This window comes from Myodes glareolus, chromosome 7, assembly GCF_982192425.1.
Source record: "Myodes glareolus chromosome 7, mMyoGla1.1, whole genome shotgun sequence".
Classification (NCBI taxonomy): Eukaryota; Metazoa; Chordata; class Mammalia; order Rodentia; family Cricetidae; genus Myodes; species Myodes glareolus.
Window position 1 is genome coordinate 70,270,538 of NC_142032.1, and position 22,354 is coordinate 70,292,891.

Here is a 22,354-nt window from a genome sequence, read left to right on the forward strand (position 1 = left end):
GGTTCCAGACCCCTGGGCTGAGAACCACCGCTCTAAGAGATAATGAGAAATCTTTAAACTCAACCATGGCACCACACTTCAATCTTCATAAGAATGGCCGATAATTTCATTCCCTATGAGCAGGAAACCAAAGTTGGAAGGTGGTAAGCTGAAAATGCTCTGGGAGCAAAGGCCAGGCTGAGCCTTCAAGGGATTGAGCAGAAGTCAGGCTGTGTTCTCCCTGAGCATCTCCAGCTCGTCTCGTGCTAAAATGGAATTTCTCTTTGAAAGGCTTTGTCTGAAAATGCATGTCAAGGGGGTGGAATGAGTAGTGGTTTCCTGTGAAAGCTCCAAGAGGCTGATAAGATGTACCAGAGCCCAAGAGTCATCAACTCAGAATACACACACCATCCACATCTACCCCCTTCTGAACTCCGAGCAGCTGTGTAAGATCTTGGAACACTCTGGACGTGCAGGGATTTGCAAAGATGGAGTTGAAGGCACTTATTTCTCTGAATCATCTCATTTGAGGAGGGAAGGTTTAGGGGGAGGGGGGTTGTTTTTTATTGGTTTTTTTTTTCGGTGAAAAGTTTAATCAAATCTTCGTTTTTCTCAAAGTAGTGGGATAAAGGATGGAAATCTTTATCCAGGGAAAAAGAGAAAAAAAGAGCCTTAATGGCAAAGGGGGGCTCCAGGAAGATGAAATATTACTGGTCAAAGTCAATTTAATTATCCAGCCAGCCTCCTAGAGTTGGCTACGTTCTGACTGTAGTTTAGGAGATAATGGCCTGGCAGGAATATAAACAGGGCAAGAAGACCTCATGAGCATACAGCACTCTGGCCCTTGCTTACTGCCTGGGTAAGGAGATGCAGCTTACTGGAAAAGAAATGGGTTTGTCTGCAGTTAATTTGGACTTCGAATACTATATGATGGTCCCAGGGCATGGCAGAATTGCCCTCTTCTCTTGGGCTGGACACTTTGAAAGCATTGCTTCTTGAGTATCCAGTCCAGAGCAAGTGACACCGGAAGTGGAGGGCACCTGTGCTGCCCTGGGTCAGTGAGGAAGACACAAGAGTGTCCGTTTTCAAAATAGGAGAACTGGCGCTCAGATGTCCACCAAGTCACAAAGTTTCTGAACCTTCCAAGTAGAAGCCCCAGGATCTAAAGCTGAGTCACCTCCTAGTATGTTTGCCACATGAAAGTAGCCATGGCCATATTTGGACTTTATGTTAGGACAAAGGTCTTCCTAGGACAAAGCAGTGTCCCTGTGCAACTTCTGGGAGGCAGAAGACAGCCCCATTTTAAAAACTGCTCTGCAAAGCTCCTTCAAATTACATCACTACAGCAGAATTATTGTCTGTCATGCCCTCTTTAATCTTCACTTTATTAGTAAAGACATTACAGCTGAAGCTCTCCCTGACCACATTCCCATGCCTGTACCCCACATGGCTTCCTCCTATTTCCAGAAAGTAGTACAACAGCTTTTACATGAAGGCACAAGTTACTTCTGGGCCTCTCCATCATTATGCTATCCAGAAGGAACCATAAGATTCTCATCTGCCACATGAGATCAGATACTTGTTTTATCCATTGCTGAATCCCCAGCACCTAGAACAGCATCCAGCATGTACGAGAACCAATAAGTGTTTCCTGAATGGAAGGATGGGTGGATGTATGGGTGAATGGATTGATGGGTGGGTGGTAAGCATCTCGATGGTTGGGGTAGGTACATGGATGTAGACAGATGGGTAGATAGATGGATGGGTGAGTAGAGAGTTTGCGGAGGTGTGGGGAGAGATGGGTGAGTAGATAGATGAATGGGTGAGTGGATAGGGGGTGAATGGATGGATGGATAGGTGGGTGGATTGATGAGGAAAAGGTGGGTGGGTTGGCAGTTGGTGGATGGTTGGGTGGGTAGGGGGATGGATGGCTGTTTGGATTGATGGGTAGGTTGGTGGAAGGGTGATGGATAATGGATGGATGAGTGGATGAATCGATGTGTGACAATTAAAACACAATCATTGTTTCATATTTTAATGACTAACTCTCTAGAGGAAAAACCTATCTAATCATCATCACTTTGTCAAACCTAGCATTGGCACAACCTCCATTTGCCTTTTGTGTGTGTGTGCATCATGTCTTTATACAGAGGGATTACAATAGCTTACAAGAACAGACTCAATATAATCAATAGAAAAACTTTAAAACAAACTTAAAGAGCCAAGTAAACACACAGGATGAGGGGACCAGGCCTGTTGCCATTCTGCGAGCACTCCATGGAGACTAGGGAGATAAGAGCAGTTTGTTTTGCAGAATGTAGGGTCTTCCCAGTGGGGCTTTTCCTGGAGGCATGTCAGAAAACATGTACAGTGTTATAGTTCTAAAACATATGAAGAGACACCCCCACCTGACCTCTCCCTGACTCTACACTCATCTGGTGTCTTTCTTGTGGTGTTGTCATAGCCCGGAGAACACAGACACACTCAACTCCATCTCACAGATGAGAAGACTGCAGGTCAGGGAGGACACAGACGCTGCCTGGTCAGGCTCCATTTCTAGCTGTCAACCCAGCCCTTCGCCCCTCACCAGGTGCTAGTGAGCTTTGGAGCCTCCAGCTCTTGGGACTTGGGAATGAAAGAAAGACCCTCTCACCGTTCCTGTATTCCCTGGTGGTAACCCCTGCAAGAGCTGCCCAATGGGGCCAGGACAGGTTGTGTGTTGATTCCTAGCCTGCCCTAGCCTAGGCTCAGAGTTCTCTGTTGTGGCGATTTTGCCCAACAGGTCTGATGAGATGCGCCTTCCTCATTATAAGCATGGGCTGTGCAGATGTGTCGAGTACAGCAGCAGAAGAAGACCTCTTACCTGAGATGTATAAATCTTCCCTCATTAAGCACAGCGCTTGTTCATGTCTGTCAGCACCCAGCTTTGGAAAACCCCACAAGCAGCAGCCTTTCCATTTAACCAGACACTAAGCAGCTCACCTGACACAGGCCTCTGCAGAACCAACCGAGAAAAGAGGTTCCTTCAGTCTGAACGTCACCCGTCCCTGCCTGTGGGTTCTCAGCTTTCAGGACTTGCTCCTGGAGGAAACAGCTACTCAGTGCAGAAGTGAGAAACCCCCAGTGGTAGCATCCAGAAGCCTCCCGTGCGCGGCTCACCTCGCCACAGCACAGTTAGTGTGTCTTTACTCAATTGCTGGGGAATTGGATTCGCACTTTAATTAGGTTCCAGAGAGGAGGATCAGAGGTTAAAGCTCACATGTTTAGCCCCTGAACAATAATGTTCTGCAGATGGATCCATTCCGTGTCCCAGGTGCTTTCTGTTAACCACAGCCATGTCTTCCTGAGGTGAGGACATTCTGGGGCCATCACCCCAGCCTGTGTGTTCCTTAGCCTTCTGTAGCCCATCTGCAAGATCCACTGGGCCAGCATCGGCTCAGATGAAGTCACTGCTATACTTGCAAAAACATAAAGATGTAGTTCTGTGTTAGACCCCGCCTTCCAGTGGATACCCACACCCGATTCAGGCGCGCGCCTTCCCGAACTCAGGCCCACGAGAATGGACGACTGTCCCGAGGGTTTAAAACAGACACACACAAAAAAGAGACCTTTGCTCATTTACCAAGAGTAAATGGCAACTTTATTAAACTCAAGTCGGGTATTTATACCAGTGGGCAACCGGGATCAAAAGGGCAAGGCCTCCTCCCAACAAAAGCAGGAAGGAGAATAAAGGCCCCAGTAAAGGAAAACTCCTCCCACCCAGAGGGGGCTGGGGAAACTGGCCTCTGTGGGAGTTTTTCCCCAGGCAGGTGGTCGAGGGTTCAAGGCAATGTCAGACAGGTTAGATGGGCCTTGGCGCCTGAGCTTCTTTGAGGCAGGTTGAGAAATTACCATTTTAAAGTAAAATAGATCCCTCAGGCTAATGTACCAGGCTGTAGCAGAACCAAGGACGGAACTAGCAGGAAGCTTAGCTGGTTAGCGTAAACATTATTTGCATCCAGTATTTTGGTCTCAAGGATCAGGGAGGACAGGGTCCCACAGTTCTGTACTCTTGACTGAGGTCCAGTCCATCCTCTGAGACAGTGTTCTTCATATCCAGTCACACACCCTCGGGTAGCAGAATGGATTCAGCGCATATCTCCCCCTGCCCTAGAGCAAGCTGTCCTAATTTGAGGCCTAGGGAATGAATATGGTGGACTTCTGTTCAGAAACCCTGAATTCAGTCCCAGCTCTGCTTCCCTGTGGTCCTGGTAAGGTGCCTCATATCTCTGAACTCCAGTTTCCTCACTTGAAAAGCCACAGTGATGGAATTTGACTCATGGGGTATAAGCGAGGGGTATACTAAGCCAAGGATGAGTGTTGTCAGCATTTCTAAGCACCTTAAGAATGAGGAAGAAGGAGGACAGGCCCTGAACCTTGGTGGTCCCCATAAGCTGCACAGTAATCCCATCAGACTGCAGAATGAAGGCCAGGCCAATCGCCCAGGGATGCCAACATTGCCAGCCAGTCTGACTCAAGGGCCCACTTGGTTGCACATATGTGCTGTGCCTGGAAGTGAAGGGTTTATACAGATATGCTCAAGCCACACCCAACGTCTCAGTTCACTTCCTGTTACCTGCCGATCAAGGTGTAGGACTTTCAGCTCCAGCACCGTGTCTGCCTGAATGCCACTGTGTCCCACCATGATGATAATGGACTAACCCTCTGAAACTGTAAGCCACTCCATTAAATTTTTTCCTTTATAAGAGTTGCCACAGTCGTGGTACCTCTTCATAGCAATAGAAACCCTAACTAAGTTAGATGATTGGTTGGTTGGTTGATTGGATGATACCACTCCTAGCATATTTTAATTGCCTGTAGTGGGTCCCCTTGAGATTTTTTCCCCTTCTCATGTTAGTATGTTGATTGACTCATCCTCATTCAGGTCTTATTTAGGCAGCCATATTATTGAGTATCATGGGTGGAGCTTCCCTGTCATTTCTCGGAGACATAATCTCACAGATGATTTTCTGTCTTCTTGACTCCTACACTCTTTCTGCCCCCTCTTCTAAAATGTTCCCTGACCTTTGGGTGCAGGAATTGTGATGGAGACATATGAAATGCATCGGGAACCCCACAGTCACTTACTCTCTGCTTTTGGCCAGTTTTGGTTTCTGTAAATGTCCCTGTGTGTTGCAAAGAGAGATGCCTTTGATTAGCAGCAAGAGCTACACCTACCTGTGGGTCCAAGGACAAATATTGAGAATGTGACCAGGAATTACGTGCTGATTTAGTAAAGTGGCAGATGTGGGTTCTCCTCCAAGATCCACAACCTCACCAGCCCCAGATAGATGCCTAGATTTCCAGCACCAGGTCTGCTCTTGTTAAGCAGTCCTTATGTCCACCGAGATGTGAGCACACCATTTTAGCCTTGGGGTCGGCACGCTGATCATCACTGTACTTCGTAGACATCATCACTGAGCAGACCATTGGTCACCTCTCTCCCTTGCAAGGTTCATAGCTTCTTCTGCTACTATGAAAACTTGCCTTTAGGGAGAAGATTTTCAAGTCAGATCCAGCTTGGGTCCTCTAGGTCTTGTGTCCAAAGTGGAATTTCTGAAGTGTACAATGTCTTTAACTACTTATCCTCGACCTCTGGGAGGCAATCGAGGGAAACAGCAAAAGCCCATATTGTTTGAGGAGTCTGTTGAACTCTCCTGACTGACAACTCAAAGGGAGATTATTATGCCTGGTATTGGGGAGTTTTTTAGTCTATGGCTACTGGGAGAAGCTCTGTCAGCCCAAGTAGGATAACATCATTTAAACTGTGTGTGTGTGTGTGTGTGTGTGTGTGTGTGTGTGTGTGTGTGTGTGTACATGGATTTATATGGATGCAATCTTAGGAAAGTAATACCATGATTTCTTTCCTTACCCTCCTCCCTCCTTCTCCTTTTGTATTGGCATCTTTCCTCCCTCAAGTAAAAACACACCGTTTTGTCCATTTCCTTTACCAGTTCTCGTGACCTGCTATGCCCCTCTCTATTGCCGACCCCGCCAGCCCCTTTTATTCTCCTGGTTCTGGCAGTCCTTCGTGTTGTAGCCTCACATCTGAAGCCTCAGAGTTGGGAACCACAGATGAGAAGAAAGCTTATGATGCTCGTCTTTCTGGGTCTGGGTTACTTCACCCAAAATGATCTTTTGTAGTTCTATCTCTTTACCTGCCAAGTTCATGATTCCATTTTTTCCCTTACGGCTGAATAGTCTCCCATAGTGTAGAGGTACCACATTTTCATCCTCCAGTTGCCAACTAAAGGACATTTGGTTTGTTTCCATGTCCTAGCTATTGTGAAAAGAGCAGCAATGAACAAGGCTGAGCAAGTATCCGTGAAGAAGGATGTTGAGTCCTTTGGGAACAAACCAAGGAGTGGTATAGCTGGATCATATGGTAGATTTATTTTTTCAGCTTTTTGAGAATTATCCACACTGCTTTCCGGAGTGGCGAAGCAAGTTTCCCATCCCATCAACAATAAGTGGGGGTTTCCCCTTCCCCCCACATTCTCTTTATCATTTATTGATGGTTGTTTTTTGTTGCTCTTTGCCATTCTGATTAGGGTGAGATGCAGTCTCAAAGTGGTTTGATTTTGATTTGTATTCCCCTAATTCCTAAGGGCAACAAATAATTTTGAGATATTTATTCTTTTGAGACCTCTTTGTTCAGATCTATAGACCACGTTATGAATGGATTGGGGTTGCGGGGGTTGAGTCTTTGTTTTCTGAGTCCTTTATATATATATTCTAGATGTTAATCCTGTGCCAACTGTATTGCTGACAAAGATGCTCTCTCTCTCTCTCATTCAGTAGGCTTCCTCTTTACTTCATTGTTTCTTTACTTGTGCAAAAACTTTTTTAGTTTTTTTGAGGTCCCACTTGTTAATTGCTGACCTTAATTCGTGGGCAAATGGAGTCCTGCTCAGGAAGTCTTTCTGGCACCTATACCATGTAAGATTTACTATGTTTCCTTCTAGTTTTTTTTTTTAGTCAATTTAAAGACATAAATGTGGGTAGCTTTGCACTCCGTTTCCCCGAAGCTGGCTTTCTCCATCACACAGTTGTGTTGTGCCCAAGCTATGCTCATCCAGGGCCTAAGATGGTCCCTTCCTCTTCCTTCCTCACTCCTGCACCTCTGGACTGAAGTAGGGAACTGAGAGACTGAACCAAATGACCAGAGATACAACAGAGCCACGGGACCATGAGAAACCATGAGACCTGCAGCCCCTGAAATCAGCCTCCTCCCAGCAGCTTGGCCGGAAGCCTGATTTTTACTGGAAAAGTGGTTGTTGCCTAGCGGTTCCCAGAGAGCTTTCATGAGGCAGATAACTCCTGACTTCTGTCAGGGTTGATAAATTGGCCGAGTGTGAGTCACCCCAAGAATACAGCCACAAAGCACACAATAGGCTCGAACAAGAAAAGTCTTTTCTGGCTGCAGACTTCTCAGAGCCAAAGTTGTTCCTAATCCTGTTTGACTTGGCAGTTGGGAGGCAGCTGGTTAGTAAGCTGTGCCTGTCTGTACAGTGAGAAGCCCTTAGCGGCTTCCTCTCTCTGGAAAGTCGTGGGGTTTTATTTTCCTACAAGTCACCCACCTTTCCACTTCATTCCCTCTTTATGTCTGACCTTGCAGTCAGTGTGGTAAGCTTGCCGCCAGTGTGCCTGGTAGTTAAGTATTAGAGAAAAAGGTGAATGTGTCTAACAAAAGAGGTCGTTTCTGAGCAGGAACCTCAGCAGGATGGCTGCAGTGGCTGAGATAAATTCTCCGCGCTGATCTGAAAGCAGCTCTCCTTTCTGGGTCTCAGGTATAATTATTTTAAAGTGTTCTTGTGCCCAGGGATAGAAGCGGGTGAAATGGCTTCTTTTCCGAGTAATTTCTCCACTTTTATTGCTTTGCTCAAGTCTGCCATTGCTGTCTGTCAGTTCAATTAGCTGCTGACCTGGCGTATCGGAGGACAATTTATTAAATGTATTAAATGGTACGCGGTGATGAGTTTGCCAAGGGCTATGGAAGAAACAAACTTGTGTGCTTAAATACATAAGACGGACTAAGAAAGATCTTTGGTGTCACAAAAAAAGCTACAAAAAGAGAGCCCCGTTTGGTACTTTCTTCATTGGCGCTCCAGGGAATAAGGCTACTAAGTAAGAAAGCAAAAATACAGCTGAGAGGAAGACAGAATTAGGGTGTTGGCTCTTGGAACAAATGGAAGGGAGCATCTCTCTGGTCACCAACACCACTTTGCACCTAATTTGCATGCAGCGCAAGGACCCAAGTATTACTGAAGTTATATTTTGTTTTATTTTTAAGACAGGATCTTTCTACGTAGTCTTCTTGGCTCTCCTGGAACTTACTACCTAGACCAGGCTGATCTTGTACTCACAGACATCCGAACCTGTCTCTGCCTCCCAAGTGCTAGGGTTAATGAATGTGCTTAACTACGCCGATGTTGCTGTAATTCTTAATATTTTCAGACTCATTCCAGATTTGGGTTTGTCTTGAGCCAGGCAGATACTTGGGGAAGTTTAAGTCCGTGATCAATAAGGTCTTCCAAATGCTGTCCAGTGTTTCTCAGAAAATGGCACCACGGTGCCTACCGGAATGGCATCCAAGCGGAGTACATGAAGGGTGCTCTCTAAGGAACCTACACTGTGCTCCTGTGGCGACACAGGTAGGTGCGGGTTGCTCCACTCAGTATCCTTAGGACATGAACCCCAAACTTGGGCGAGGAGCTTTCAAACATAAACCAGCATCTCTTGGGCCATCTCGTGATAACCAGATATAGTGCTGTCTTACCATGGAACGATCTTTGAGTCCCAGAAAGGGATGTTGGGCAGATGCATGCTACGGCGTGGGTGAGCCTTGAAGCACTGGCTAAGGGAAAGAACCAGGTGCACGAGGGGTCACAGTGTGTGCCGCTTCCTCCAGACAATGATCAGAAGTGACTACAGAACAGCCGTGGGTGTGAGCGGTGGTTCTGCTCTGGTGGCCCGTGGCTCTGACAGAACACTCTTCGACACAAAGCCATTTGGGAGAGGAGAGGATCACAGTCCACATTTGAGATAAGCCAAGGCAGGAACCAGAAAGGAGCACTGATTACTGGCTCATGATCAGCCTGCTTTCTCATAAAGTTCAGGTTCACCTGTCTAGGGCTGATGCTGCCCACAGTGGGCGGAGCCCGCCCACGTGAATCATAATCAAGATAATCTCCCACAAGCATGGTCACAGGCCAGGGTGATCTGGGCAATCCCCTTATTAAAACTCCCTCAGATGACTCGAGGCCATGTCGAGTTGGCCACTGAAGGTAGCTAGGATAGTAATAAAGAGAATGTTTCAGAAGGACAAACTGACTGTGGCTCTACAAGGTTGCATGTGAACTAAGAATCACTGAATGGTAAATTTAAAATGACTTTAAAGTTGGATTTCCCATGTTGTGAATTTTGTATCCAGTAAGTTGCGCCCCTGGGAGGACGCAGGTGCTGGGACCCTCCTTCATCACCCCGCTCTGTGGTTCTGGACAGGACCTGGGAACTGCATTCCTAACACAATGTTAACACTGGGGCTCCTAGACCACACTCTGAGAACCACTGGCCTAGGCACATGTTGGAGTGTAGGCAGGTTAGTCCCTAGCCTCTGAGGCTGGGCATCAAGTGTATGCTGATGGCTTGCTGCCTTTCAGCCGTTCACCACAGGGATCCCGATGCTGACTGCAGGTTAACAGCAGTGTTTAATCACTGAACTTGGAATCAGAAGACTTGCTCAAACCTGTCAGTCCCTAACTAGTAATGCATCCCTTTGCAAATGGGGACAATATTCTCCTGGGATCGCTTTGAGTGGATGGTTAGACAAATACCCAGTCAGTGACTAGTCTCGAGAATTTATCACCTTGTAATGGGAATACTATGACAAGAAAACCATGATCAGTTGACAGAATTAATCCGTGGTCCCCCCCATATGTGTCACAAATATCCGTGTACCCTCATTCTCGGACCCTTTCCTGGGAATCCTACAGAACATAGAGAAATGGTGGGAAAGATGGAGGAGGTGTGAGGAAGTCAGCTAGGAAAGGGACTCAGCAAGACTTAATCCTGAATAGCTCTGGGCAGGACTCGGGCCATGTCTGAATTGTCATCTCCTCAGTTTAGAGTATGATGAACTGTTGTGGACTACGTCCCATAGCACGGTGAATAACAACCCAGAGACAGAAACTGGGGTTCAACCTGAAGGTCAGAAAAGTAAAACAGCCAGCCACTGGCTCTTACCTCTACCTCAGTCCGAAATGGTGATCCTGCCTCCAGGAATCTCAGAATGAGACTGTGTGTGAGAGCTGTCTCCTCCTGTCTTATAGTCCTCTCTAGGGCTGAGCTTAAAGGCGTGTACAGCTACCACCTGGCTTCCATGGCAAACTAGTGTGGTCACTGGGATTAAAGGTGTGTGTCACCCCTGTCTGGTCTGTAAGGTGGGTCGGTGCAACTGTTTTGCTCTTTGAACTTCAGACGAGCTTTATTTATTAAAAATACAAATGAAATATCATTACAGCTTTGAAATGGGTGAGGAAATAACTGAGAGTTGGGTAGCTAGCTTCCAGATCAACCGTCTGCCAACAGAGAAAGGTCCAAGACAGCAGGCCAGGAGGCAGTGACGCACGCGGCCTTGCTGAGCATTCTGAGCATCAGTTCCCTAGTATGGCTAAACCAGAGTGACAGCCTCCATCAGGGGTCACACCACAAGCCCTGCTGTGGACGCTAATGCCACTGAGAGCAGATTCTAAGCCTGTCTCAGAGTTCACTGGCCTGTCGTTCATACTAGTAATAAGGAACTCATGACTGCATGAACCAGTAATCCTTGGTGTTAAGCACTCAATGGCCCTGTGAGGTGGAAAAATCATTCTGATATGTGTAGATCAGAATAGTATTGTAATGGGAACAATCAGTATTCTGGTTCTGTTCAATATCCCCTCTCTTCTGAGACCTGAAAGAAGTCCAGATAATTAAATTTTGTGCAGGGAGTAGAGGTCAGGGTCCATCAACTTTAAGTTTTTTCTTTTTTTCTGAAAATTATGAACAGACAGCTTTAAGTTTTTTTTATTTTACCAATTTCTTTTTTTTCAAAGTTTATTAAATTATGAAAGTTTCCATTTCCGCCCCTCCTCCCAACACCCTCCCACTCCCCCCTCCCCCTCCTCCTCCCTCTCCATCCCTAAGAGCAGTCAGGGCTTCCAACCCTGTGGGAAGTTCAAGTTTCTCCCCCCTCCTTCCAGGTCCCGGAAGGTGAGTATCCGAACAGACTGGATCCCAAAAATCCAGTATATGCAGAGGAAACAAGTCCCAGTGTCATTGTCAGTGGCTTTTCAGAAAGGCTCCCGGCCAGCCACATTCAGAGAATCCGGCCACATTCAGAAAATCTGGTTGGATCACATGCTCGTTCAGTCCCAGTCCAACTGGCCTTGGTGAACTCTCATTAGATCCGTCCCCTTGTATCAGTGGGTGCTCGCACCCTTTAAGTTTTGATGCTTTCTTAGCGCTGAACATCAGTCCACTGGGCACCTTTGTGGCTTAGGGCAAATGTAGTCTGCTGAAAGCTGGGGAAAGAAAGTGTCTCTGTCAAGGCTGTGACATGGTATTGTCATCCTCTAAATGTCTGTGGGGAGGTAACTCCTGGGCATGTGAGACACCAGGCCTGCCTCCTCACGACGTCACAAAACCCTCTGGGTTTCTGGCAGGCTGGCCCATATCATCCTTGTTGCCTGAGGAGATGAGAGAATGTATTTGTAAAACAGACTGGCAAGGCACCGTGGGTAAGGACACTCTGGTGTCTTCTCACCAAAGCAGGACTTTGTCCTTGGCTATGAATGACAAAAACTGGCTGGGGGCTCTTTTCTGGAGAAGGCATTGCTTCTAAATCTGTGCTTTTCACTGACGGATATTCCACCAAGAGTAACTGTCGCCCGTTCCCATGGCGAGCCCTTTCCAGGATGTGTCCACACTCTTTTCATCTTGCCCTTTGGAGAGGCTCATTTTCTCCCTTCACAGTGAGCTCTCCTTGGGGGATCCACCCTCTCGATTAGCGCAGTGTACATCTCTGTTACTTATTTTCTTCCATATCTTCCTTCCTAATGGGCTTACTTTGTTCCCGGATGTCCTTAACTCTCTGCCTGCTGGAACAAACCTTGACATCTGTGTGTGTGTGTGTGTGTGTGTGTGTGTGTGTGTGTGTGTGTGTGTGTGTGATGCACTCCCCTGCCCCAAAGTCTGCAATAAGCCTGATACCTCCTCAGTGTGGAATATTTTCAGAATCACTGCATGATATAAGGTCACATTGCTTTTCTTCCCCTAACTGCCCAAAGAAGGTTCAAGAATAATCCATCAGAATGAAACAGTCAGTGGTCCCTTCCAGGAGAGATCACAACAAGATGAATCAGGAAAAACTGTCTCCAGGCAGAAAATGTCCCTCAGCCCCATCTCTGTCCTCCAAAGAACTTCACCATAGATGGGGATGTTATCAGGGCTATCTGTCAAGAGGCTCAGGGTTAGAGCATTTTCCTGCCATGCCTGGTTACTACCCGGTACAAAAAAAAAAAAAAAAAAAAAGACTTGAGGAAGGGTTATTGGCACTGGAGATGGCCAAAAGACCCAAGGTTGGAGGAGGAACAGGGGGCCATGGCCAGAAGTCCCTGGGAGTTTTATCGAGCTAGACTAGAAAGGCCAGGATGCCAAGGCTTTGGAGTAAAGGTGACCTCTGTGAAGTGTGTGAGTGACCCCTCGGGGTCAGCAACTTTATTAAAATCTTACCTGGTATCTCAGAGGACAGTAAGGTTTTGTGGTTCCAACAGAGGCACCCTAAGGAATTGATGCCTGCAGGTCAGAGGACAACCTTGAGTCTTGGTCCTTACTTGCCTCCTTGTCTGAAACAGGATCACTTGGCTTTCTACTGAGCACAGGCTACCTGGCCCACAGGCTCCTGAGGATTCTCTTATCCCTGCCTCCCTTCTTATCATGGGAGTGCTGGGACTAAAGGCACACACTACTGCTTCATATAGATTCTGGGGATCTGAGGTCCTCCCGCTTGTATTGTGAGCTCTTTACCAACCAAGCCATCTCTGCAACACTCTGTCTCTTCTTCATCACCAAACCCCCTCCTCAACTTTTCCTGGAGTCATTTCTAACTGACTTGGACACTCTGCTCTCTTCTGGAGGGAGCTGGTCACAGTGTGTCACCACAGTACCTATGTATGTCAAAAAATGAACTGTAGGTCCCAGCATCCTCAGGGAGGGGTGCTCTCAAAAGGAAGAAAAGGCCTGCACTGGTCCTTAGCCAAGCTTCTTTGCAAAGGAGAGCGGCCCTCAGCGCCTTGTGTTATGCCCTGGTCTCTTCCACACCAAACCTTTCTAAAATGAAAATGCAATACTCTGTTGTTCATTGGAGCTTTCCTGCATTGTTTTGATACCAGTGATAATCTCTCTGCAAGGAGACTTAATAAGAGTCTCAAGGAAACTCTGTCACAGCCCTGCTCATCAGTCTCAACTTATCTTCCCATCCAGCAGAGCCAGACTCGACTTCATTTGTTTATTTGTGGTTTGCCTTTTACTCACTCCAGTTAACCTAAGAGTGAGCGATGGAGGAGAGGCAGAGGGATGGTGTCATCATCTTGGCTACATGAACCCTCGGGACCCAGAAATGTTACCAAACTAAGTCATGATGTGGCAGTTTCTCTGCCATATTTAGGGAGATGTAGCTGCTTGTGTCAGCCTGGCCAGCTGATTGAGATCCAACAAGAACGTCATCCTGCATCTGTCTCCATGGGGAGGTACGCCTGGGCATGCTGGACAGTAGGCTTGCTTCTTCGCTAAGTCATAAAACCTTCGAGGTTTCTGGCAGGCCTGTCCTCATCTTCAATGCCTCAAGAGATCAGAAAATGCTTGTGTAAGAGAGAAGGGTATGCTCTGTGTTGGCCAACTATATTAGTCTGTGTTCTGTTGCTATCTCAAAATGTTTGAGGGTGCATAGTATATAAAGAAAAGAGATTTATTTGGCGTATAGTTTAGAGCTTGTTCAAAGGCATGGTGCCAACATCGGTGTCACCCCGGTGTAGGCCTCATGGCAAAAAAGTATCACAGTGGCAAAAACCATGCAAGAGGAAGCAGTCACGTGGCAAGACAGGAAGGAAGACTGATTCTGAAGGCAAGCTTATTCTTTTGATGTCTCATTCTAGTGAGAACTAGTCAGGGTCTCTCAGGAGCGCCATTCCTTCTGGTAGTGGCACCCCTCCTTCCAAGAGGCCCCACTTGTGCAAGGCCCCTCACCTCCTAGCAACAGCTCACTGGAACCGCACTTGCAGTATATGACCCCTGGGGACTCACTAACCCGTACCCATAACCCCAGCTGCTGTAGGAAAGGGTTCCCAGTCCTCTGAAGCTCACGTGGTGTCTCCATCCCAGTGGACACTCAGGCGCTCTAGGCTTTTCTGTCTCTGGGAATCAGGCCCGGGTACCACATGCAGCTCCTCCAGCTCTTGGTCATTGGAGAGAAGGAAAGGAAATCATAAGGGAAGAATAGTCAGCTCAACACCAGCGTCGCGTCTGTGTGCAGCTCACTGCCGAGAATTAGTCACAATGTTCACGTGGGTACCAAGTGCCAGAAAGGGACCAGTACTCTGACAGACCACACCACACCCTTTGTAGCCCTGGAATTTATAGGCAAGGCAAGAGCAAGCCCTGTGTTTCTAGACCATCTCCATTTGCTTAGAACAGTGCAAGGGAAAGTCGGTGGCTTGTTCTTCACAGGCATGAATGTCAATACCAACCTGATATATGGCAGGACAGATCACATGTCCCCTGGACCCATGGAGCCAATAAGCACCATCATGTGTTCCATTATCCTCTTTGCATATACCAATAAAGACATGATATATATCTTTGTTATAAATTCTAGACCCTAGGGCTTCATCTCCTACAGCATCACCTCTGGGGTGGTTTGGCTAAGAATGGCCTCAGTAGGTTCATAAGTTTGCATAGTTGGTCCTCAGTTGGTGGAACTGTTTGTGAAGGATTAGAAGGTGTGGCCTTGTTGGAAGAGGTGTGTCACTGGGGGTGGGCTTTGAGGTATAGAGCATGCTTGCCGTTCCCAGTCTGTCTCCGTCTGTCTCTCTGTCCTTGTCTCTCTGTCTCTGCCTTTCTGTCTCTCCCTTCTCTCTCCCTCTCCCTCCTCTCCCTCTCTCCCCTCCTTCTCTCTCCCTTTACCTCTCTCTGCCTCCTGCCTGTGGCTCCAGATGGGCGCTCTCATCACACCTTTACTCCACCATTATGGGCTCTAACCCTCTGAAACCATAAGCCCAATTAAAATGATTTCTTTTATAGGTTGCCTTGGTCACAGTGTTTTATCACAGCAATAGAACGGCATCTAATACAACCTCCCTGGAGAACTATTAATAGCACTGTGATATGACTACGTCCAAAGCTATCGCTTTGAAATGATCACAAGATCCCTTCTTTTTGACAAAGCCCTTCTTCCTCACTGTATGGGAATTAATGCCAGGACTGTCTTGGCAGTGCCTCATCTGACTGCGTTTAAGCAAACTCTGTTCGTTGGCATAGCTGTGCGCAGCTGTACATCACTACCAGGAGGCATCCTGGGCCAAAGCCCCTGAAGGCAGAGAAGGCCACTGGGGCCCGTGACTTACTGAAGCCTTTCCTTCCCAGGTTCCCGTTCCCCATGGTGTTCAGCAGCTGCAGCAGGAAGGACCTGGAGGCTAGCCTGGAGAAGGGGATGGGGATGTGCCTCTTCAACCTGCCCGAGGTCAAGCAGGCCTTTGGGGGCCGGAAGTGTGGAAATGGCTACGTGGAAGAGGGAGAAGAGTGTGACTGTGGGGAACCAGAGGTAAGGGGACCCTCTCCGTGGTGACTACTGCTGCCTCTGCCCAGGAGGAGGGGGAGCTTGGGCGAGCTCAGGCAGCAAAATGAACATGCTGGAAATTGGCAAAAGACTAAAGAGATAGCTCACTTGGTAAAGGACTTGCCATGCAGCCAGGAAAACCTGAGCTCCTAAAAGCCCGCATGGAAAAGCTGGGTGTGGTGGTGTGTACCTGCAGTCCCAGCACTGGAGAGGCAGAGATGTGCAGATCCCAGAAACATACCAGCTAGTCAGCCTCATCCAATGGCAGGGCCCTAGAAATCCCAGTGAGAGACCTTAGCCACCCAAGGGTTTTGCCCCCCAAAACTTGAAAAGTCCCACATGGCTACCTTGGACAAGCTCCCCATAGTGGGTGGCTTTCTGGAGTGTTAGCCATGTACAGAGCTGGCTGTATCACTAGGTTTTAACAGGGGAGTGCCTTCTCCTCTGTTGAAGGGTGCTTCCATTCTTGGGGTGATGAGGATGAGAACAATAAAAAACAGTTAGCTCAGAGTTTCTTGGAAAGCAAAGCCCTGGGAGTCTAGCTTCTGAGGGTTCCTAAGTCCCAGGCCTTCCTCTTTGCAAAGCCTGCTGTGGACGGGAAGTGTGGATAAGCAGTGCTGAGCTGAGCGCTTTCCGTCTAGCCGAGATTGTTCTTCAGCCTCCTCTGTGTGCACGGCTGAGGCTCCAGGGGATCCAGCCGTTCAGCTTGTTAGTTCTCGGAAGCAACAAGGAAAAGCAGCCAGCGTTTGCAACCAGTATTTGCTTACTGAACCCTGCTTTCCCGCCAATCTCTGGGAAGTGTCTCTTTGTATAGGCCCAAGATAAAGCTGGTAACATAAAACATGTCAGTCATTTCCCCTCCCTAAATAGTCTTGAGAAAGGACAACAAAGAGAACACTACTACCTAGTGTGTGAATCTAGCTTCTAAGGGCTCCTAAGTCCCACTAGGCCCTAGACTAACATGAGAAGTGCCCCCACACACAGCTTGGAGGAGATGGCATTCAGAGTAAATCAAAGCCAAGGGTTTGCAGAGCAACTAGGGTGGGGCTCCTTCCATGAGGACATGTGCAAGCCAGAGTGGGAGACAGGTCTGAGGCAGGTCCATAGGTGGCTTCACAATGGCTCAAGAAACCCGCATCTCAGAGGGCTCCTTGGGAAGGCTGTGCCCAGGAAACAAGGAAAGCTGGGGCAGGAAGCCGAAGCAGCTCATGTATTCCTGTGCTCATCACAGGAATAATAGAATCTTTATCATAGCCTGTCTCCAAGTCCCCGAGGAGGCTCCGTGACAGCGGGGTTGCTCTTACTCTCACAGGTTCTGAGAGAAAATGCACAGCACTTGTGGGTAGGGGTAATCAGATGGAGTGAGGAGAGACAGAAATAGTTTTGTGTCCTTGACAAACTCAGAACTTATCCGTGATAATGGCCTTGTCCACAGCGGTGGTTAATTTTGCTCACAGTGAGCAGGGAGCAGTTGCCGGCTAGGAACCAGTCCTAATTATACTCTTACAGAATGGCTTCAGGATTAGCAAAGGGAAAAGTGAAGCCATCGTGGGATAGCATGTACAAAGGAGAAAAGTCCCTTGGAGGCCTTGTTAATTGCTTAAAGAAACAACCCAATTAGTTTAAATTACCCACATTTCTCAGGAGAGGCCATGTTGACTTAAGATGGTTTGTCTTTGATCTGGATGCCTTATAATTATTTATTAATGCAAGTAAATCGGATGGTTCTTCCTGGAATCATGAACGCTGGGATTTGGAATGACTCCACTGGCAGTTATTCACCCCATCCGCCTTCATTAGCATCCACCGCTGTCACTGTGCCCACAAGTGCCATCGCTGCCACGTTCATAACCATCCTCTCCACACCACCATCTTCACGCCGCCATCTGCACCATTAACTGCCATCCCCACAACTGCCATCCCTACCTCCAACATACCTATACCACCACCCCACTCACCACCGCTGCCACACTAGTGTCCCTACCAGCATCATCACCATTGCTTTGCTGTCACTACATCCTGACCATCATCATCCAATATCCTCAGCATCCTCACCACCAGGACCACACCAGCACCAGCATCCTCACCACCAGCACCACACCAGCATCAGCATCCTCACCACTAGTACCACACCAGCATCAGCATCCTCACCACCAGCACCACACCAGCATCAGCATCCTCACCACCAGCACCGCACCAGCATCAGCATCCTCACCACCAGCACCACACCAGCATCAGCATCCTCACCACCAGCACCGCACCAGCATCAGCATCCTCACCACCAGGACCACACCAGCATCAGCATCCTCCCCACTAGCACCACACCAGCACTGCACCAACACCAACATCAGCATCCTCACCACCAGCACCGCATCAGCACCAGCATCAGCATCCTCACCACCAGCACTGACGTATCAGGGGATCCCTGCGTTCCTATTGCCAGCTACTCGTGTCCTGCTCCTCCATCTCCACAGAAGAATCCCACAGCCATGGATAGGTGCTTGATCTCTTTCTAGGGACCTCACTACACTGTGGGGCAATGTTGATTGTGACAAACTCCTCATTAGATAAGGTCAAAATCTGCTTGCATGTAGTCCCCAGCTTGGTATTTCTATGGTTAGGTTTCTCCTTTTTTCATAAAGAGGTTTCTTGATATTTTAAGAAAACTCCCTTCTCCTCATCTGAAGCTCTTCCTCCCTAGAAATTTGCTAACATCGAAGTGAACCTTTTGCCTCACTTGTGAGTGTCATACTAACGTATTTTTTATGTTTTGAGTCTAGGTTCAGATGTCAATTGTACCTAGTCATGTGTCCTAGTTTCTATCTCTTGCTGTGCTAAAACGTTCTGACCAAAAGTAGCTTGGGGAGGAAAGGATTTCCTTGGTTTACATTTCCAGGTCCCAGTTCATCATTGAAGGGAGTCAGGGCAGGAACTCAAGCAAGAAAAACAGAAGCAGAAACCAGGGAGGAGCACCCCTGTAGGCTCACTCTCAGGCCCATGCTCAGACAGCTTCCCTTTCCAGCCTAGAACTACCTGGAATGGGCACTATCCACAGTGAGCTGGGCCATCCTAAGTCAACTCACAGTCAAGACAACCCCTACAGATATGCCAGTCTGATCTTGGAAATCCCTTGACTGAGTCTCCCTTCTCAGATAACCCCAGGCTGTGTCAAGCTTACAAGGACACCAAGCTTCTCTGCCCAAGACTTCCATTCAAACCTATTACCTGGGCTCTTTTTTCTGATCCCTTGTGCCCAGGTCCTACAGACACCCCTTCTGTTGCTAATCACACCAAACGCAGGAAATGGCAGATCACTGTGACATACACCAGCACACAGCTAGAACATGCCTGTATGTGTTCCCTCACTGCCAGCAAGCCCCATCGTGTCTAGGAAAGTGCCTGTAGCTCATAGAGACCAAGAATCTCCATCTGCTTCCAACAGCCCACGAAAGGCTGTTTGGTCCTTATATACTGTCTTTAATAGCTTTGCAATTCTTCTTATTTGGAGACCTGACATTCATTGGTTCTGTGGCTAACTACTAAAATAGTAAATGCACCAATAGGCAAGGAATTTGTCTCTTCTGTGAAATATGGTAATACAGAAATAGATTTTAGGGAGTTAGGAATTGGTCCCTTCTGTGAAATACAGTAGTACAGAAATAGATTTGAGGTAGTTAAAAAAATTGTTTTTACCTTCTGGTAGAAGGTATTAAGGATTCCCTGATAAACTGCTCACCCTTCCAACTAACAAGGCTGGGAACACTGCCCCATATCCCATTGAGAGTCAAGAGGATACCAGTCCCTCACATGTCTTTTAAACGTCATTATCTTTCTCATATGACAGATCCCCTTTGAAGTTGTTCCACTTGGCTACCTTCCCATTGGGGCTGCTACTTACATTTCAAGTGACTTGAGGAGTGGCAGGAGGAGCCCTCACAAGTGTGTTAGACCCAGATATCAGATGACTGCTTTAACTCGGCATTGCAAGGAAGTCTCCGGCTCAGCTCCTATAACATTTGGGAAGTCACTGAGACCACAGCAAGCCGAGTGGGGCTGCTGCACACCCAAGGGCACTGGTCCAGGGTGCAATTAATGGGATCCTTAAGGGGGAAAACATTTCTAAATTTGTATAGAGCCGTAAGCCCATAAGCTGAAAACCCTCCCTGTCATGAAAGCCGCCGCACTGACTTCTGGTTGGCAGCTTTATCTTACTGTGTACATTACATGTCCCGGATGTTTACAAAGTCCTCAAGCGGATTTAAAATTTAACAGCTTTGGAAGTATGCAGGGTAGGAGCAAACGTAAACACTGCGTGAGAGATCAGTCTGTGGGGCTCCGCGGCGGATGCTGAGCAGGTGTCTAGGGGCGCCCTACATCCTCCCAATCACTGGCAGATTTATTAATTACATCTATAAGACCGAGAAGAAATTCATTCATGAGATATTTTTCAGGAGTAACCTTCTATGCTGTTAGACATGGACACGATTTGCTTCATGCTGGCTGGTCAGGTGTAAGCTTTTCAGAATACATCAAAAATGAAAGAATGTTGAGGTCTTGGGCGGCATTAAGCATTCTGTGACATTTTCTTCTAAGTTGCACAAATTTCAAGCTTCCAGGAGACTCTAAAGTTCATGGGCTTCAGGGATTGGCCACACAAATGGGTGCAGACCTTCGGCCAAGACAGGAAAGGGGTGTTGATTCCTGTGCTCATGTGGTGCACTGTCTCTAAAGGAGTTGAATTTCTTCGCTTCTGTTTCAGAGGGAATAATACAGCTCAATTTGTGTATTTAGATCCCCTGAAAATGAGCATGCTCAGGCTGGTGTGATAGCATAAATCTCCAGTACTCACCCTAAGGGAGAAGAGACTGGGGAATCACCCACCAAGGGTTGGGGCCAGCCTGTCTACGAAGGAAGAGCCATGCCAGCCAGGCCCACAGAGAGAGACCTTAGCTCCCGAAACAAGAAAGAAAGCTGAGGATATGGCCCAGTTGGTAGAGTTCTTGCCTTAAATCCATGAGTCCTTGGGCTTGATTAAAAAAAAAAAAAGTATAAGAAGGAAGGAAGAAAAGAAAGAAGGAAGGAAGGAAGGAAGGAAGGAAGGAAGGAAGGAAGGAAGGAAGGAAGGAAGGAAGGAAGGAGACAGAAAGGAGGAAAGAAGGCAGGGGCAGGGAGGGGGAGAGTGGCCAAAAAGGAAATGGAGGGAGGGAAGGAGAGTGGGAGGAAAGAGGGATGGGGGAAGGGAAAAAAGTAAATAAAATGAGAACTCCTACCCCAGCACCCTTCAGCTCATTCTGATGCCCAGTCCTCTCCCCAGAATATCCTAGGTCGAGGACTTACCTTTGCCAAACAAGGGTTCACTCCTCGCCCACCTGGTATACTACAGAGAACTGGCCTGAATTCTTTTTCCTTTCAGTGCATCTGCATACTCCAAATCAGAAGTAGACCAAACAAGTACTGTACCACTGAGCTTCACTCCTATCTCTCAGAAGGGTTCGTTCTCGAAGAGTAAGGGTCACATCCATGCATGGTTTTTTGTTTTGTTTGTTTTTTTATTTTTTTGTTTATTTTGTTTTGTTTTTGAGACAGCATTTCTCTGTGTAGCTGTGGCTATCCTGGAACTCACTCCATAAACCAGGCTAGCCTTTCACTCACAGAGCTCCCTCTGTCTCTCTCTGCCTCCCAAGTGCTGGGATTAAAGGCCCCCACCGCTCTGTCCATGCATGAATTTTTAAATGCGCAATTTCCAAGCCCTTCGATGATTCCGACACAGCTCACTGCACCATGCCCTACAGGAAGAATTCCCAGGGAGCACCAGTGTGCTGCTGGCCTGAAGTGCTCCCGGCTCCCCCGGCCCTCTTCCCATGAAGGACTCTTGAGGGCTCCTGACTTCTCTTAGCAGCCCCAGACTCCATGGTTCATAAGCACTTACCAGACACTTTGAAAAAACAGATCTGGCTCAGGTTTTCAGCTCAGGACCTGGGCACCTTAGCCTTTGCTGTCATTCAGGGTGTGACATTGGCATTCTGAGAGTCACCATTCCACATGGCCCTTCAAACAGATCCCATTCCCCTCCTCAGGAATGTACCAATCGCTGCTGTAACGCCAGCACCTGCACTCTGAAGCCGGATGCTGTGTGCGCACACGGCCAGTGCTGCGAGGACTGCCGGGTGAGTCCAGCTTGGCCGGGGGGTTCTGGCTGGTGTGGGTGGCTCCAGTCTGATGCAAGGGAAGTAGTCTGGTGAGCTGCTTTCCCCGAGACCATCCTGAGAGGGAAGCTGCCCTTTCACCAGTCGGTACCATCTAGTAGTTCTTAGAACTTTCTGGTCTGGTAAAATGCACAGTTTAATTTCTAACTCTTGTGATAAACGGCCCGTGGACTAAAAAACTAACAGGACTGAGAAAGCCAATCTCAACCCTAATATTCCATGTCTGCTTGTGGGCATCCTAACTCCATGAGAAAAG

General features: G+C 47.7%; 1 protein-coding gene across 1 annotated transcript in view; it reads left to right on the top strand.

Annotated features, from left to right (window-relative positions):
* Adam12 (ADAM metallopeptidase domain 12) overlaps positions 1-22,354 on the top strand; it is a 311,146-nt gene that overhangs the window by 248,924 nt on the left and 39,868 nt on the right. The window contains exons 12-13 of the mRNA XM_048455333.3: positions 15,700-15,877; positions 21,970-22,059. Coding sequence (XP_048311290.3) covers positions 15,700-15,877; positions 21,970-22,059 — 268 coding nt within the window. The remainder of the gene's footprint in view (positions 1-15,699; positions 15,878-21,969; positions 22,060-22,354) is intronic.